Here is a 17,336-nt window from a genome sequence, read left to right on the forward strand (position 1 = left end):
GATATATTTATAGTATCACTCGTATATCTGAGAGAGAGAGAGAGAGAGAGAGAGAGAGAGAGAGAGAGAGAGAGAGAGAGAGAGAGAGAGAGAGAGAGAGAGAGAGAGAGAGAGAGAGAGAGAGAGAGAGAGAGAGAGAGAGAGAGAGAGAGAGAGAATCTGGCAAAGGAAGGCCTGCATTTTAGAATAGTTACACTTTAGTTTCAATTTTTAAAACATAGTTTGTATTTTTTTTATTTTTCTTTTTCTTTTTATGCAAGATAAGCTAGCTTTGTCTGTCCCCCTTGTGCTTTCTAGTTGAGAGAAGCCAAAGCCACCCGCCATCTTCTTCAAAAGCGCACCCTATTCTTCCCTATTTGCATCGCATTTGTTCTTGAATCTCTTGGTATTCTCAGAGCCCCTCAGAGAGAGAGAATGTTCCAACACAAGAAGCCCTCAACTATGAATTCCCATGACAGACCCATGTGTGTTCAGGGTGACTCTGGTCTTGTCCTCACTACAGATCCTAAGCCTCGACTCAGGTGGACTGTGGAACTCCATGAACGATTTGTTGATGCTGTTACTCAGCTTGGAGGGCCAGATAGTACTTATTCTTTCCCATGCTTTCTTTCCAATTTTGTTTTCATTCTATATTATTGTATTTAATAACTTTTCCTTGTATTAATTAATTCTATTGCTTTGTTTTGCCTCTTTTCTTTGTCTGAATCTGTAGAGGCCACTCCAAAAACCATCATGAGAGTTATGGGTGTGAAGGGTCTCACCCTTTACCACCTCAAGAGCCACCTCCAGGTTTGAATACAACAATATTTCAAGCTTCTTTTGCTTTTTCTAACTGCAAACCTTTTTGTTGTTCCTGATTTTTAGTTAGCTTGACACTTCTCTACCTATTTTTCTTTTCCCTTTTATGTTCTTTTTATTCTTTTTCTTCTACTTGATTAGAAATTCAGGCTTGGGAAGCAACCCCACAAGGAATTCAATGATCACACAATTAAGGATGGTATGAGAGGTGACTCTTCTTTCTAGGGTTTCTTTATTATTATTTTTGGGAGCATGACATGTTTCTTTATATACTAATTATAACCCATATGACATGGCTAAATTTTGTTTGTTTTCCATGGCAGCTTCAGCTCTTGAACTTCAAAGAAATACTGCGTCTTCATCCAGCATCATGGCCCGTAGTATGAACGAGTATGTATTATATTTTTCTATTTTTGGTGACATAATAAAAGATTAAATTAAACCAATAGCTAGAGAAGTATTTTTGCTTTTTGTTTTTTTTGTTATTTTGATTTTTTTAAATTTTAATTTAATCATAAAATGAATCACCGAAATTTGTATTTTGATTTGGGGTATGGGGTTTGGGTTTTCTTGTGGATTGTATGTGTGAAACTGTATATAACAGTAACTCACACATGGTTGATGCAATTAGGATGCAAATGGAGGTGCAAAGAAGACTTCATGAGCAATTAGAGGTAACAAAACAGCTTAATTAATTATCTCATCTACTTTTCATTTCTTCATAAAATTTGTACAAGTATCCTATATGGATTTGGGTACATATGGCAGGTGCAAAGACACCTTCAGCTGAGGATTGAAGCTCAAGGAAAATATATGCAAAGTATATTGGAGAAAGCTTGTCAAACCCTTGCTGGAGAAAATAGCATGCCATCTGCAAGCTATAAGAGTATTGGAACACAAGGCCTTGGTGACATGGGATCATCAGCAATGAAGGATTTTGGTTCACCTCTTAACTTTCCATCTTTTCAAGACCTTAACATATATGGAGGTGACCAACTTGATCTTCAACACATGGATAGGCCACCGCTTGATGGATTAATGATGGGAAATAATGATAGTATTTGTCTTGGCAAGAAGAGGGCTAGCCCTTATGGTGGTAGTGGCAAGAGTCCCTTAATTTGGTCTGATGATCTTAGGCTACAAGATTTGGGATCAGCCCCATCTTGCCTTGGGCCACAAGATGATCCTTTCAAAGGTGATCAAATTCAGATTTCACCACCATCAATGGATAGAAGCTCAGACATGGATAACATTTCAGACATTTATGAAACAAAGCCAGTACTCCAGAGTGATGAAAAGAAATTTGAATCTGTAAAGCTTGAAAGGCCATCACCGCGAAGAGGGCCACTTCCAACAGACAGGATGAACCCTATGATCAACACTGGCTCCATGACACAAGGAAGAAATTCACCATTTGGGTAAAATGTAAATCATTTCTTATTAGATGTAAGTGACTTACTATTAAGGGTTTGAGATCTAGGGTTTTGGGTCTTTAAAATTTAGCAGTTGAGTTAGGGTTTCCACTTAAAGACTATGGTATAATGCCTTGCATGGCAAATGATCTTATAAGTTGTTATTGTTCTAAATTCTAACTAGTACATTGGTACTTTATTGTGAACAAGGTGAGTAAGTTCTTGATGCTTCTTACTCCAATATACCTCATAGCTTATTGATTTAGGGAGGTACCATTTTATTATGGCCTATTGACAATTATTTGACATTCCATTAATTGATGCTACAGACACTAGCATGCATCTGTGTGTGAGTAACAAATGGGAGTAATAAAGTTTATTCTTTTCTTATAATCACATTGGTTATTTTCTCCTACTTTTATCAGGCCAATTAGCATGGAACATCCCGTCTCCATTAAGCACTTAAGAACTTTTCTTCAGAAATTCCTGTGGAAAAAACTCACCATGCATTAAAATGCCATCAGTTTTGGTGGTAAAGTTTTGTAGAGGTCATGATGATACAAGAATATTGGGGTTTCAACTTTTCCTTTGTATTTTTCTTGAAGAAAGAAAAAAAGAAAAAATAAAAAGAAGACATAAATGCATTAAGTGTATGAAATCTCATTTCCTTAATCTTGTGTTTCTTTTTACCTTTTCAATTACCATAGATTGTGCCATATATGTTTGTCAAGTGGGTCATCTTGTTTTTATGGTTAATACTCTTGCTAATTTAGTAACCTTTTTCTAACTGTTTACTTTTAAGGTAGTTGCTCCAAGTTAGTTACTCCTATGATTGCAGACAAAACCATTGGGAAATTAAAAAAAAAAAAAAAAATTATATGATTGATCCCATCAAGGACAAAGATAGGGTTTTGGGGAACTCATACATACAATAGCAAAAAATAAAAATAAAAATAAAAATAAAAATATTATCACAATTATCTGGTATGCTAGTGTCCATGTGAAGAAAGATTGAAAGAAGCTTTCTTTTCCTTTGAATGCAAAAACAATTTCCTACAACTGAAGCCGACAAAGAGTATCCGTCTTTCATCCTCTTTTATCTTCTTTACTAGTACTCCATATTCCTAAGGTATCAAAACAATTAAAGATGACAACTAGGGTAGCTGCCATCATGACACGTGTACTCAGGAAGTCACTATATGTTGCAGTAATATTTTTAAACACTACATATAGTATTGTGTAAAAGTGCTTGATAGTACAACTTTATGATAAATTTGAAAATCTAGCATAGAGTAGTTTCCAACACAATCTTTTCACTAGTTTTGCAATATATATATATATATATATATATATATTTAGTTACAATTATTGGTTTTTAATTAAGTTAATTTAGGCTTCTTTGATCTTCAAGGTGTTGAGTGTGACCCTCTTTCCTTTTATTATGTTAAAAGAATGTCTCTCTCTCTCTAGATTTCTGATCTAAAATTAGATCCATGCAGAGGTTTTTCTTTGTTGATTGAAAAAGATGGTGGTGCCACTAGCTTTATTGATTGCAGAGAAAATGTAGCCACTGCAAGTTGGCAAGAAAGCTCCTTCCAAAAACACTCACAGAGAGAGAGAGAGAGAGAGAGAGAGAGAGAGAGAAAGAGAGAGAGTGAGGAAAAGCTAATAAAGCCTAAAGGGAAGGAAGAATACAACGCACTTCCAAGCGTGCACATATCGAGGAAGCTTCTACCTTTATGTCCCTAAAGCTAAAGAGTCTCACTTACAATAAAAGCTGATGATGCATGGATTTGGTTTCCTTATATTACGATTTTCATGCATTTGGGTTCTTGTTTATTCACACTCACACACATCATCATGTATAAATGATAAGGAATACTTATATATTTATATATATTTATGTGTGTATGCCAAAATGAGGCAAGAGTGTTTCAAGGCACATTCTTCCATGCAAATGTAAATCATTTGCATCTCATTTCATGCACTTTGGATTCTTTTTGCTCACTCATTACACAACTTTAGGTCTAGTAAACAATTTTCCTATATAGCTCTAACAAAGTACGGTTCAGAAGCTTCTTTTGTCTCCTCCTTAGCCCACCTCACTATCATAGTTGGAGCCTCCTACTAAAAGATTAGTCAAATTATTACAACAAACATCTGGGAAATTAATATTTTCTTTCTTCCTTTTAGGAATAAAAAAAGAAAAAGAAACAGTCAACAAACCTCTACGATTTCAATCTTTGATGTCTTTTGTGACCACAAATTCTGCCATATAGGCTGTTAGCTAGAGACTTTGCAGTTATTTTAAATAAAAAAGGCAATTATGGGATTAAACATATAGTTTGATGTTAACAAAAGCGAAAAAGGAAAAAAAGACAGAGAGACACCTTTAGGTTTTGAACTATATATATATTTAGCAATTAACCTATGATTAATCTAGTTATCGCTCTTCATGTTGTGTACTTTCTTTCTTTAAAATAAAAAATTAAAAATGAATTTAAGATTATATATCCTTAAAAGAATATATCTTTCTACTTGTTAGAACCAATCAATTTTGTTGGTAGCAAGGCTACACGTAGCCGCGCATATTATGCCATATATGGAGCCAATCACAAAGTAACTAAACGTCGGTAGAAATTGAGTAACTATTTTACTACTGTGGGAATGTGCAGCAAGGTCATACCCTTTTTTTTTTTTTTTTCATTTTCTTTTTCACATAATAATTAATAGTGCTAATTAAATTTAGAGGGAGTAACACGTCGCTATACTTTGCTTATCAGTTTTTTGTAATTTTTTTTATCATTAGTCCATAATGTAAGCAATGTGTGGATACGTACATTTCTTTGTTATTCATCTTTAAATATGAACATGATTTTAATAACATAAAATGATTTCATACACATAATTAATTCAGGTACACTCTAGTTTATGGGAAGAAAAATTTAATTTCCTTACATAAGAGTTATAGTAGCACCCTCAATTTCTACAATTTTATCTCAACTAATGATGTGCATAACAAACAAGAGAAAATAAAAAGTTCTATTTGTTTCCAAAAAAAAAGGGTTCTATTTGCAATACAAATAATAGAATCCAAATAGATCATTGTCAGAATTGAGGAATAATAGCATAGATCTTGACCTGCAATATCAGGAACACCCAATTAGAAACACATTATGAATTGCATTCTCTAACATAACAAAAAACCATAGAATTTAAGAAAATAATAGAACTTCAATAATAGAACCTTTCACCTAAGCCTTTTAATACAAATAATTTTCTGTGCTTTGCTCAATGATATTGTTAGAGTTGGCTCATATTTGATCTGGGCCACTGATCAAAAAATTATAAGGGCATAGCAAAGTAGAGTACATAGAGTGTAACAAGCCGAATGTACGGTTCAGAGGTATTTCAGGGATTTGTACTGGTAGGGTTATGCTATATAAGCTTGTTCTAATCTTGATTTCTCATATAAATGATTTATAGCCGCTCACTCCATGTGGACATAAGCCTGTTATTGAACCAAGTAAAATTTCTGTGTTGATTTCTTTCTCCTCTCTATTTTTATATTGCTTAGATTGATTTTTTACCCTATAGTCTCTTTAAATAACTATTACTGAATGTATTATAAAAATAAGTCTCATAGAAACCCCTATATATCAAGCACCAAAAACCAAATTATCAATAATCAATATAATTTCATAGAACTTAAACAATATACTAGAACCAGAGTTACAATAAATTGAAGAAGAATAAACTTAATAGAGCATCAAACTCCAAATTTTTTATTTATTTATAAAATGTATTAACTACAATGCTGATTTAGAAAAATGAATTAGTACTAGTGTCACGTAGGTTACAGAATAGAAGTCTATTAGTTATAGAAATATAGATTTTTTTTTTCTTTCCAGAATAGCAATATTTTAGCTGTAGAACTATAAATTTGTCTTTTTTTATTTTTTATTTTTTTATTTTTTTATTTTTAGGTTTGACAAATTGTTTTTGAACATGCGGTAATGAGTACCAATTAGTTATGGATACTTTAAAGTACCATCCCTAGCTAGCTTGGTCTTTTCCTCGGAAAACCCAGTCCATATCTTGCAAAAGTTGATTGAATTACACAAAATTGTAGAATTTTTTTTTTATCATAATGGGCATCCTAAAAAAGTTCTTGAGAGAGAGAAGAGGAAGAAAGTAACCTAATCTTTTTTCCCCCTTCTTTTGAGATAAAAATTCTACATGAACCTAATTTAAGTGTAGTAAATTTGTGAAGTGACCATCACACCAAGAGTGTGTAGTGGTAAGTTACTTGGTCATATTAATTTACTTAAATTTTGTCAAATAATAGTGAATCAAACTTGCATTTTAAATTAGTGACTCATGATAGAATTTAAGAATTAATCATTGGCTTTTTCCTAGCTAGGAGCTCATTGATGTGGTTGTTGTAATATCACCCCACTTAGTTTTCCATATGAAATTTGCCCTAAAACTGAGATTTTTAGAGGCATGGTATGGTCACAAAACTATTGAGCCACACTACATAAGTGGAGTAGTATCATTGAATTAGTATAATTGGTTAACCATTAGCAACCTATAGTTTATGCATAGTTGTGGGTTTCAGTTAACTCATCTGGTAAAGTTTTTTATGGTTAAATAAGAAATTTAGGGTTCAATCTCCGCCTATACCAAAAACTGATTGGTGTTTTGGTTTGATAATAAAGAGTTATTATTAGGAGCAAATGTCATAAGTTGAAACTTGTTGAAAAAAAAAAAAAGAAAGTTTATGCATGGTTTGTTGAAAATAGTTGTGGGTCTAATAAAGTTACAAATAAAAGCATTTTAATTATAAAATTTTATAGATTTGTACAAAGTTTTTTTTTTTTTAAGTTACAGATAAAAGCATTTTAATTATAAAATTTTATAGATTTGTACAAAGTTTTTATTTTTATTTTTTATAGGAGATTTGTACAAAGTTAGTTATGCTTTAATGTTAAATAAGTGTTAACTAAGTGGCTAAATAAACCTTCTCAAAAAGAAAAAGAAAAAATTGGCTAAATTAAAGTCTTTTAGTTTTAGTTGTAGAACTATATCAGATTAGCTTAGATATGGGGCTTTTGTAGCAGTTATGCATTAAGTGGGATAAAAGATTTGTATTCCAACACTAATACCACTTATTTTTTTTCTCTCTTGACCACCCCGGAATACCATATAGAAAATAATGGTTTTAGATATAAAAGAACCCTTTACTTAAGCCTCTCAAGTCTCAACGGGAGGAACTCAGATTCAATATCATCAATCCATTTATGTTCAACATTAATCTGAGTTTAGGATTTAATGTGTTCCAATTTAAACCATTTATCATGTACATGTAGTCATGTACTTGTTGATAGAGAGGCTGTCATCAGATTTTTTATTCCTCTTGTATTGATTGGGACTTCACATAAGAAGAGTTTTCAAAATGTTTAGTTCAAAACAAAAAAAGGGTCCCAAAAGCAGCCATAATTTTCTCTTGGGGACCCAAACATATATATATATATATATATATATATATATATAAAACATCCAGACCAAACTTGTCCAAATAGTATATATACCAAATTATAGTTCACACGGTTCTTTTCTCCTGGCAACTTACTAGTTTATTTTGAACCACATAAAATATTTTTACATTTCTACAAACTTTAGCCATATGATTTGTGGTGTCACCTAAATTTGCTCTTCTGGTCAATTAACAGCAATCCTAAATAAACCTAATCAAATTCTAATGGAGAGGTTCCCAGTCTGGCTCAAGTGAGAGCTAATGCCTATTGTGATCCACATGACTTCCATAAGCCAATTGAATTTCATATAATTATTGCTAAATTTCAAAGTTTTAAATCTAATAATGATGATGGAAGAATTTTCACAGTTGAATTGGATTCCGAACATCTACAAAAAGGAAAGAGAAGGTTTGAAGAAATTGCCAGGTGAGCTTTGGAAAGGAGTCTCCAATGCCTAAGTTAGCAAATATTTTGACTACTTTTTATGAAAGAGAGATTTTTTAGATAATATTTTCAATGTAACTTTTGTGCGATGTAGGACCTTCTTATAGGATTTGAATGAGCCTCCTAATTAAGTGCCCTATCAAGAGTCTTCCTTTGATTTTTCCAAAAATTATGCATATCCTTTATCAAGTAAAATTTGAATTTAGGTCGGATCTTATTAAATTTGTTATTATTATGGAGGAAGGATTGTGTCCAGTGTATAGGAACATTAGACCTGTTACTGGTTCCATTGAGATGCTGACACATAGCAAATATTTGACATGTGTTAGCATCTTGACAAGTCTAGTATTCATATATGCTGGATCCAGGCCGGTTCCATTATTATGTGATTAATTTTAATCCATATGGAGTAATAACATTACCTACAAACAATTGCTACTCCAACTAGTGCATATGAAATGGGTTGCAAGAACACCCACAACTATATAAATGGAGTGAACCTCCAATTGACTTGACAAGGCTTTTTTTTTTTTTTTTTTTGGGAGAAGAAATTGACTTGACAAGTTGACATGTAGAATATAAAAGGGGTAATTACACATAACCCACCTGTGGTTTGGGCGAAAATCACTTTGCCTATCCGTGGTTTGAAAAGTATCACTTAACCCACTTGTGGTATGTTTCCGTCAATCTCCGTAACCCACCTCAAGCCCAGCCGTTATAAAAACACCTTTTAACCCCAAAACACAACATAACGCGAATCAAAACACCCAAAACTTTAAACTTTTCGAGAGAGAGACCTGTGGTGAGATTAACGTGTTCTTCGTGGTTTGGAGTGTCTAGAGGGGGAGAAAACACAAGTTTCACAACATCAAAGTTAGGGGTAGAAAACACGTGTTTTTATAATGGGTTGTGGCTCTCCATTTGGTGGTTTTGTGTCACCATTTGTGGGTTTTGTTGGTTTTTGCATTTGAGTTTGCTTTATTTTTTTTGCAGAAATCATGGTTGCCAGTGGTTATTGGTGGATTTGGTTATGGGTTCACAATAGAGAGAAAAGAAAGATAGAGGTTTTGGGTTTTAGGGGTTCACAATCTCAATCTCACCATAGCCATATAAAAAACCTGGCTTCTCCAAATTCTTCTCCAAATCGTCCTTGTATGTTGGTAAGCTTTTTTTTTTTTTTTTTTTTTTTTTTTTTTTTTTTTTTGGAGGTTTAACACATACCCATTATTCAATTTTCTCTCTTTGTTTGGTTTCCAAGAAAATAAAAGGGAAAAAAAAATATTAGGTATTGTAGTTTGTGCTGTTTGAGCTTTATATTGCTGTGTAAAGGTTGAAACTTTTGATTTGTTTTCAATTGGGAAGGACAAAGAAATTATGGGTTTTGTGATTTATGTTGTTGAGGTTCTTGTAAAGATGAGAGACTTACTAAAAGTTGAGCCAAATGGGTGTTTAAGACTAAGATTGAAGAGTTTGATTTCTTTTATAGTTATATGGTTGTTGAGAAAATTTGAGAGAACTTGGGAATGTGAAAAATAAAAAATAAATTCTAGGTTTAATGATTTATGTTCTTCATGTTCAAGATTTATATGAATTGAGAGAGAGACCAATACCACTTTTTGATCTTGTTTCTCTTGCATTTTTGTACTATTTTTTGTTTTGGGAGGAGAAAGACATTAAATTTGAGCAAAAATACCTATTTACCCCTGATTTTTTTTTTTTTTTTTTTGGAGAAAAAGGTAAGCGAACAAACGGAATATACCACAAGTAGGTTAAGTGATACTTTTCAAACCACGGGTAGGTAAAGTGATTTTTGCCCAAACTACAGGTGGGTTTAGTGTAATTACCCCAAAATAATATTATAACAATATTAAAAAAAATGCATTAATATTAGGAGTAAAGATATTATTACTTTTTTTTAGTCTTCTCCCACTTTTATTTATTTATTTTTTTATCTTTTTGGTAATGTTTGGACAGATATTCTCCCACTTTTGAAACCCCTATGTCGGCATAAGTCATAAGCATAACCTTAAAAGTTTTGGTCAAGCCGACGAGAAAGGTTCTTTTGGGCCTGACTACTATATTTCCATAAAGTGGACTAATGTGGGCTCTATAGAAACACTCTTGGATCCAACAGAAACATCATGTTAGCCCATTTTAAGGAAATGACATGATAAAAGACTATGACTATACTTACAAGGCTGCTTGTTTTGGCCCAAGACAAAAATGTTAAGCTGCCTGTGATTAATAATAAATTAGCCCAGCCAGCCCAAGGATTAAAGTATTAAACAAAAGGAAAACCCGTCAATATATAGGCTGAGACACCAAAATGAAGTTCGGATTCTTTAGCAATAATGATCAAAGCAATGAATTTCGTTCAGGAATAGCTAGAATTTTCCATTCCAATTAGCTAACTGTTTCGAATCACTTTTTATTTCATCTTCCAATCCATTCACTAAATTTGGTCAGAAATGATGATTTTGATGGTATGCAAACAAATCATTTTTTTATATATAATTATTTAATTTCATTTTTTTAAACCCATTTTTTTCATTATTTTTCTCACATATGACATATTATTATTATTTTTATTATTATAATATGATTTTATTGTTTACTTTATTCAGATATGACGTCTTTTTTTCCTTCATTAAGTGTGTGTCTATATATATATTTTCATATATTCATGAATGACATGATCTATTATGTAATGAGAAATAACGATATTAAGAATGTACACTATTTTATTTGAATTAATTATTTGATATGGTATAATAATAATAATATTATTATTATTATTATTTTGGTAAAGAGCAAATTTCATTAAGAACTAAACAACTACATCAAGGTCAATTACAGTCCGATCAAAAGTAGCCCCTGCTGCGTCTAGACTAAGCAGCAAGGAAACATCAGCAGGGGATTAAAGAAAAATAACAAAGTCTTGGGAAAGCAAGGCTCCCCTCCTAACTAATGCATCATCACATTTGTTAGCTTCCCTATAACAATGTTGAATCTTCACCACAGGAATATCCCTCAGCCCCGCTTTACAATCTCCAAGAATAGCATCCAACCCGTTCTGGTTTCTATCTTCTTTGTGCAGCAGGTCCACCACGAGTTTGGCATCCAGTTCTATAATTACTGCTGGAAATTTTAAAGCAATACACAGGCGAATTCCATCACGAAGAGCCCAAAGCTCAGTAGCAGCACAAGTAGTGGTCCCTATAGCTCTAGCAAAACCTCACACCCATTCCCCATTAGCATTGTGGATCAATCCTCCTCCTGCCAAGTTGGGGTTCCCAATGGAGGAGCCATCCGTATTTAACTTAGCCCAATTTGCAGGAGGGCGATGCCACTTGACCTTTATAGTTGTGCGAAGACCACCAGACTTGTCGTTTGTTCTGAGATAAGCATATTCAATGGCTTTGGCCATCACCTCCTTCTTCATATCAATTCGGGTTCTCTCTTTGCCAATTACTACACTATTTCTGTGAAGCCAAAAGCTCCAAATCCCAAAGGGAAATACAACCCCCCAATTAATCCCCTAGCAAGGAGATTTTTTCGTGCTACAACAATTCAGCCTCAACTAATCCATAAGTCTAGTCCCATAAAATAGAGAAGGCTGCATAGGTTGGGGAAATGAGTTCCAAAAGCATTGAGCGAAATGGCAATCCCTTAAAACATGGATAATAGTTTCCGAGGCACCATTGTAGATTGGGTAGGAGGGAGAGACGTCCATACCTCGATAGGCCAGGGTGGCTCGAACAAAGATGCTATTGTGATAGCATTGCCAGATGAAACACTTCACCTTAGGGATGGTGATAGTCTTCCAAATCCAGTCACCTTCAAAAGGATTGGCTTGATCATCATCACCTTCCATGCTAGCCAACTTGTAAGCCTCCTTAAGCTCAAAAGCCCAACTTGGGGAGATATGGTATAATATTATGTGATGATGAATTACGATTATTTATTTTGTAATGTGTGTATATATATTATAACTTTAACGGTGACTCTAAAATCATATACTAAAATAGACTAGTATCGAAATATTTTGTTCCAATAGATAAAACTGAATGGCTACCGTTCAAAATTAACAACTTTAATAACGATGGATCACATTTAGAGCCAGAATTTTTTTTTTCCCAGTAAAACAAAAAAAGTGGCAGAAAATGTTTTTGATCAGTTGCTTTCAGCAAAAGAAAAAAAAAAATTGCAAGAACACATAGCAAGAGAATATTCTTTCAATGTTAAAGATGGTGGTACGATGAATCCAACATACCTAACAAGTCAAGTCCTATCCGAGAAACAAAAAGTAAATGAACAGATTAACATCAGATTGTACCATAAGATACTTGCAGATAAACATGTGGCCAAGGATGCAATAGCATGTGGACGAGAAGAAGCAGAAAAAGAAAAAAAAAAAAGAATGAATACTTTTTGTACTAAATACCCAAAATACCAATGAAATCAGATTCAATATGGGTAGAAAAATAAAGAATGATTGTTTGTTAATGATTAGAATATTTCACTCTTACATGATGAAAATGAAAAATGAATTACCTTTTTATGATGTTTCAAAAAAATCATTTTTCTTCTTTCCTTTCTCATGATGTTTTGAAAAGATGAACTTCATTGATTGATTCATAATAACATTTGTTCTGTCAGATTTGCTTCTATTGGAGATGGTCCAGATGGAGTTGGTCTAGCTAGTATTATGGACCAAGTTGTAGAAGGGATCGCGAGAGAGCTAGAGGGAAAGGGAAAAATACGAGTTACTTAATTGCTTAATCTAGCTCTTATATATTGAACTTTGAATTTTAACAATTTTGGACTAGTTGTATTATAAGCCTAATTCGTTTTAAATATTACTGGATAGATACTAATAGAGATATTTTTTTTTTAATAAAAAAACATTTGTTTGGATTAGGATTAATTATGTTAGTTTTGTTGAGTGGAGGTCAAGTCGGGTCAAGTCTCAGTTAACCCGTTGGCGCTACACTACCACCCTTTAAGAGAATAAAGTTATGTCATTACCAAGTCCAACATCCTGCAGAGGCAGAGGCAGAGACCATGTTAGGTCAAGTCTCAGTCAACCCGTTAGAGCTGGGCTGCCGCTCTTTAAAGGAATAAAGTTGTGCCCTTACCATTAGTTATAGGAAGTCTTGACTCCCTTGAAATAGTACATTTATCCATAACGAGTTGTAACGTTAGCACTTTGGGTTAAATTTAATCCTGTACTTCAGTAAACAGAGCGTAAAATCTTTTTTTTTTTTTTTAATTTTTTTTATTTACTTTTTTTTTTAATTCCCTCTATCCATGTATGATAAATCCTCTACCTAAATATGTTTATTTATTAAGGATTCCATATTTTAAGATTCAATTGGGTGTTTCCTTAGTGCAATTGAGACTTGCTAATTCCATGATTGGATCTTACTTTCACATAGCAAAACCAAGAAGATATAGTGAAAAGGATGCATAAAAAATAGATGAAATATTACCTTAGTATTTTTCTCAAAACATTGCCTTAGAAACACCAAATCTCTTATTCCACCCAATGCTTAAATTGGTCATTTGATTTCAACTTAAAAAGATTGGACATTTGAAGCATCTACATACTACACTAAAAGCATTAAATAAACAATTACACCATAAACCCACCAATATTGTGATTAGAAGAAGAAAAAAAAAGGCATAAAAGCAAAAAAAAGAAAATTCCTAATGTTAGTGAATCACGGAGAGTGTAGGTTGTCCACAATATCAGCTGGAGGGATGAAGTAGTCTAGTGAGAGCCCTGGTACATTATACACAACATCATCAATTGTCCAAACTTCTTCCATTCTAGTCCTAGTATGTTGTTGTGACAACTCCCCAAACCTGAAAACTGTGGCAATTGACCTGCCTTGATGAGCAATTAACACACCATCCACATCTCTATAGTCTCCAATGCTACTTCCTATAGTGGTTTCCCAATACACAATTTCATTTTCTGGGGTTTGTACCCTAGTGAGGTGGGAGTCTTCCAAGTATACAAGGAGACCACTCTTTTGGCAAAAATAGCCATATAGAACATGCCTAATCACCTCTGCTGAACCATCATTTCTTTCCATCACAGCTGCTCGGTCTGCACATACTTTTAGTACAAAGCAGTCATCATGCCCAAGTCGTTTCTCTCCCAGGCATTGGGCATTGGCAAATAAGCTGGCTGTGGTTTTTGGGTCTAGGCCCTGAACAAATTGATACAACCAAACAATTTAGTAAATAAACAATAGCATGTAAGCCAATTTTAGACGGTAATATAATCAAAACTTGATTCTGGATTATTCACATACTTAGATCCATCTTTCATTTTTTTTTTTTTTTTTGGAATTTACATAGTTTTTTTCCTTTTTTTTTTCCCATGATATAAGTTATCTTAAAGTAATTTACTTGTTAGAATGCACAAAATTTTTATTATTTCTTTATTTAATTTTTTTTTTTTGGAAACTCATAAAATTATCTCTAAATTATTAATTTTATGATCCTTACTATGCCAAAAAAAAAATAAAATTGATAAGACAATTCAAAGAAAGTTTAGTTGAACTGTTGAAGCACGATCCAAGCATTCCTAGAGCCAAAACATGTTGGAAGCAGAGAAGAAAAGAAAAAAGGCTGGCTCTGAAAATTTGGTGTATATACATTTGAAAAAAAGTTGTACCATTTGTTCATTGATGTTTCTAATTTCTATGAGCTATTCAAAATAAAAATATTGTTTCTCCATAAGAAAAAGGTAGGGAGTGATATAGGAATAAGTGGCAAAGAAAAAAAAAAGACGAAGGAAAAAAGACAAGAAAAGCAGGGGGCTATGATGCAATAAATGTTGTATTATTCACTAAAGTGAAAGAAATAAAGAAGAAAAAGTTAAAGGCAAAGGATAATATACATGCACTTTAGTAACAGTAAGCTGCAATCCCAAGGTTGAAGAAATAATAGTGTGTAAAATGACCCTAGATGACATCACAAAGATAATCACGTGCTATACCTAATTCAGTGAGCGACAGTGTTCATAAAAATAAAGCCTTAATGTGTAGGGTAAAGCAAGGGACAGTTTCTCCATCATTGTCAGCCAAAATATACCATTTCTTGGGATTATGTCTTTGTTCCTCGGTCTCTATCCTTGTCTTTTAAATGAATTTTTGAATACCCTAGGGTTTGCTTGGAGTCTTGGACCTCTATTTTATTTTATTGAAATGGATTTTATATTGTTACACAACAGTTTCTCAAAAAAAAAAAAAAAAAAAATATATATATATATATATTTTGTCACACAACAGAATTGAACTGTACCTGTTTCTCAAAAAAAAAAAGAAAAAGAAAAAGAAAAAAGAATTGAACTTTACCTATTTGGGCTTTAATGAGTCTTTATTCACTAAGTGTACAATGGGCTTTAATGAGTCTTTATTCACTAAGTGTACAAAAATATTTAATGGGGTGCGTGTCTAATATTGTCTTCTTCTCCTTCTTATTTTTTTTTTTTTAGAAAAAATGAGTAGAAGAGAGTTGGTTTTTTCTATCTGAGCATGATTATAATGACACTCTATCTGTTGAACTTGGACTTGTAGGAGTAAAAGATCCGAATAAGCCATAATTGTACACTCAATCTTGTCGAGAACACTAATGTTTAACATTGTCTTAGATAATGAAGTTTGGTCTTATTTGATTCTCTAAAAAAAGAAAAGTTTGGTCTTATTTTGAGCACCGTGATTATTGGACCTAACCCAGATGAAAATTTCCTAACTTTGACCCCTTTTTTGGTTTAGATACAACTGTACTAAAAATACTTTTGGTATGCGTAGGGTAGACGAATGCCAATATGGAGAACATCATTGATCCACCAAAATTGGCATACATATCTCATTACAATTGAGATACCGAATATTTTATTTCCCATTTGAGAAAATTTGATTGTATATGACATAATAATGATTCCAAATCTAATATTACCTGTATTCTCGAGAAAAATATATTTATAGATTTGTAATATTTAATATAAACCGAGGCTAGTACCTGTATGATGCGACGGAGTGGGCGTTGGGGGCCTTTCGCTGCGTGTGTGCCTAGCCAAGAAGTGTGGCGCCACACAATTTTTCCATCACTACCAGCTATGACTTGATTGCCACCCACAACCAAATCCAGAGACCACTTGCCAGGCAACATTTGCCAAAGAACAAAGCAACCATTTTCACCACTTCTTGTTCCCAAAGTTTTCACATTTTTCCCAGACGAAACTTCTGTCTCACAACAAATCATCTTCACCGTCCCTGTTGCGTACATGGTTTTTGCACACTTTTGTTGCTTTAGACACCCCGTGGCTGCTAGATATTGTTGTATGATATAATTTGCAATTGAAGTTTCCTGTTAAACAACAATTCAAAACGTTACAAACAACAAAATTGAGTAGTAGTAGTAGTAGAAATAAGAATATAACATGTATATGTATGTATACCATAGGAATGTCTTTGATGTGAAGACGATCAATTGGGTCATTGACTAGGGGAATTGGAGCAAGAGGGCAACCAAGAACACCAAGCAAAAGCCTCAAATCTTGCTTTTTGGGTTGAATGGCACCATCAAATGGGCTTGAAAAACTGGCTCCGGGAGAGTTTTTTGTTGCTCTAAACCATTCACGTATGACTTCCCAAGAGCTCTCTTTTTTGTTACCTTCTTCTTGCATTTCTGGGTCTGGCCATTCCATTAAGGGTGTCAATGGTTGAGGCACGTACCACACTTGTTGCTTTCTTCTCATTTTAGAACCCATATCATGAAACTAAAAGTGGTGAATAAGAGAAACAGTTATTGAAGAAGATGATGGAAATGGTTGAAGAAGAAGAAGGAGTAGTATCTAATGGAGGTCATGGTTTGTGGTTATATTTAACAAAAGGTGAGGGAGTGTGAAAGAGTTTGAAGCATTGTTTGTGGGAAGAGACAAAAGCGACAGCTTATCTGTCCAACGGCTGAGATGGTATTATAATAGACACACTCGCATGTTGGCCTGTCTATTACCTTTATTCTTCTTTCTATAGGACGACTCCTGTTGTTTTGCTTTTGGCCACTAATGTTAGAATTTCCCAATTTTTAATAACTTCGATAAGTTGATAAGTTATGACGGACT

General features: G+C 33.4%; 2 protein-coding genes across 3 annotated transcripts; one reads left to right on the forward strand and one right to left on the reverse strand.

Annotated features, from left to right (window-relative positions):
* The first annotated feature begins 273 nt into the window (after window positions 1-273).
* On the forward strand, window positions 274-2,475 carry LOC115983737 (myb family transcription factor APL). Of its 2 annotated transcripts, none has more exons than XM_031106501.1 (6): window positions 274-583; window positions 713-789; window positions 940-1,006; window positions 1,122-1,188; window positions 1,430-1,472; window positions 1,567-2,475. In XM_031106501.1, the coding sequence occupies exons 1-6, from the start codon at window positions 415-417 to the stop codon at window positions 2,218-2,220; spliced, it is 1,077 nt and encodes a 358-aa protein (XP_030962361.1). In that variant the 5' UTR covers window positions 274-414; the 3' UTR covers window positions 2,221-2,475. The 2 variants fall into 2 exon arrangements, with proteins under 2 accessions (XP_030962361.1, XP_030962362.1); XM_031106502.1 differs by having other exon boundaries at window positions 275-583; window positions 940-997.
* An 11,237-nt stretch (window positions 2,476-13,712) lies between these two features.
* On the reverse strand, window positions 13,713-17,180 carry LOC115983185. The gene is made up of 3 exons (XM_031105827.1): window positions 16,671-17,180; window positions 16,232-16,579; window positions 13,713-14,412 (listed from the first exon to the last, which is right to left on the reverse strand). The coding sequence occupies exons 1-3, from the start codon at window positions 16,980-16,982 to the stop codon at window positions 13,918-13,920; spliced, it is 1,155 nt and encodes a 384-aa protein (XP_030961687.1). The 5' UTR covers window positions 16,983-17,180; the 3' UTR covers window positions 13,713-13,917.
* Window positions 17,181-17,336: the final 156 nt, after the last annotated feature.

Source organism: Quercus lobata, chromosome 4, assembly GCF_001633185.2.
Source record: "Quercus lobata isolate SW786 chromosome 4, ValleyOak3.0 Primary Assembly, whole genome shotgun sequence".
Taxonomy (NCBI): Eukaryota; Viridiplantae; Streptophyta; class Magnoliopsida; order Fagales; family Fagaceae; genus Quercus; species Quercus lobata.

What these genes read in the sequence shown, in the direction of transcription:
- LOC115983737 (XM_031106501.1), top strand. Translation starts at nt 415, where the DNA reads ATGTTCCAACACAAGAAGCCCTCAACTATGAATTCCCATGACAGACCC. An exon ending in TCAGCTTGGAGGGCCAGATA is followed by an intron (nt 584 to 712) that starts GTACTTATTCTT and finishes CTGAATCTGTAG; the next exon opens with AGGCCACTCCAAAAACCATC. An exon ending in ACCTCAAGAGCCACCTCCAG is followed by an intron (nt 790 to 939) that starts GTTTGAATACAA and finishes CTACTTGATTAG; the next exon opens with AAATTCAGGCTTGGGAAGCA.
- LOC115983185 (XM_031105827.1), bottom strand. Translation starts at nt 16,982, where the DNA reads ATGGGTTCTAAAATGAGAAGAAAGCAACAAGTGTGGTACGTGCCTCAA. An exon ending in ACATCAAAGACATTCCTATG is followed by an intron (nt 16,580 to 16,670) that starts GTATACATACAT and finishes GTTGTTTAACAG; the next exon opens with GAAACTTCAATTGCAAATTA. An exon ending in CACTCCGTCGCATCATACAG is followed by an intron (nt 14,413 to 16,231) that starts GTACTAGCCTCG and finishes CAATTTGTTCAG; the next exon opens with GGCCTAGACCCAAAAACCAC.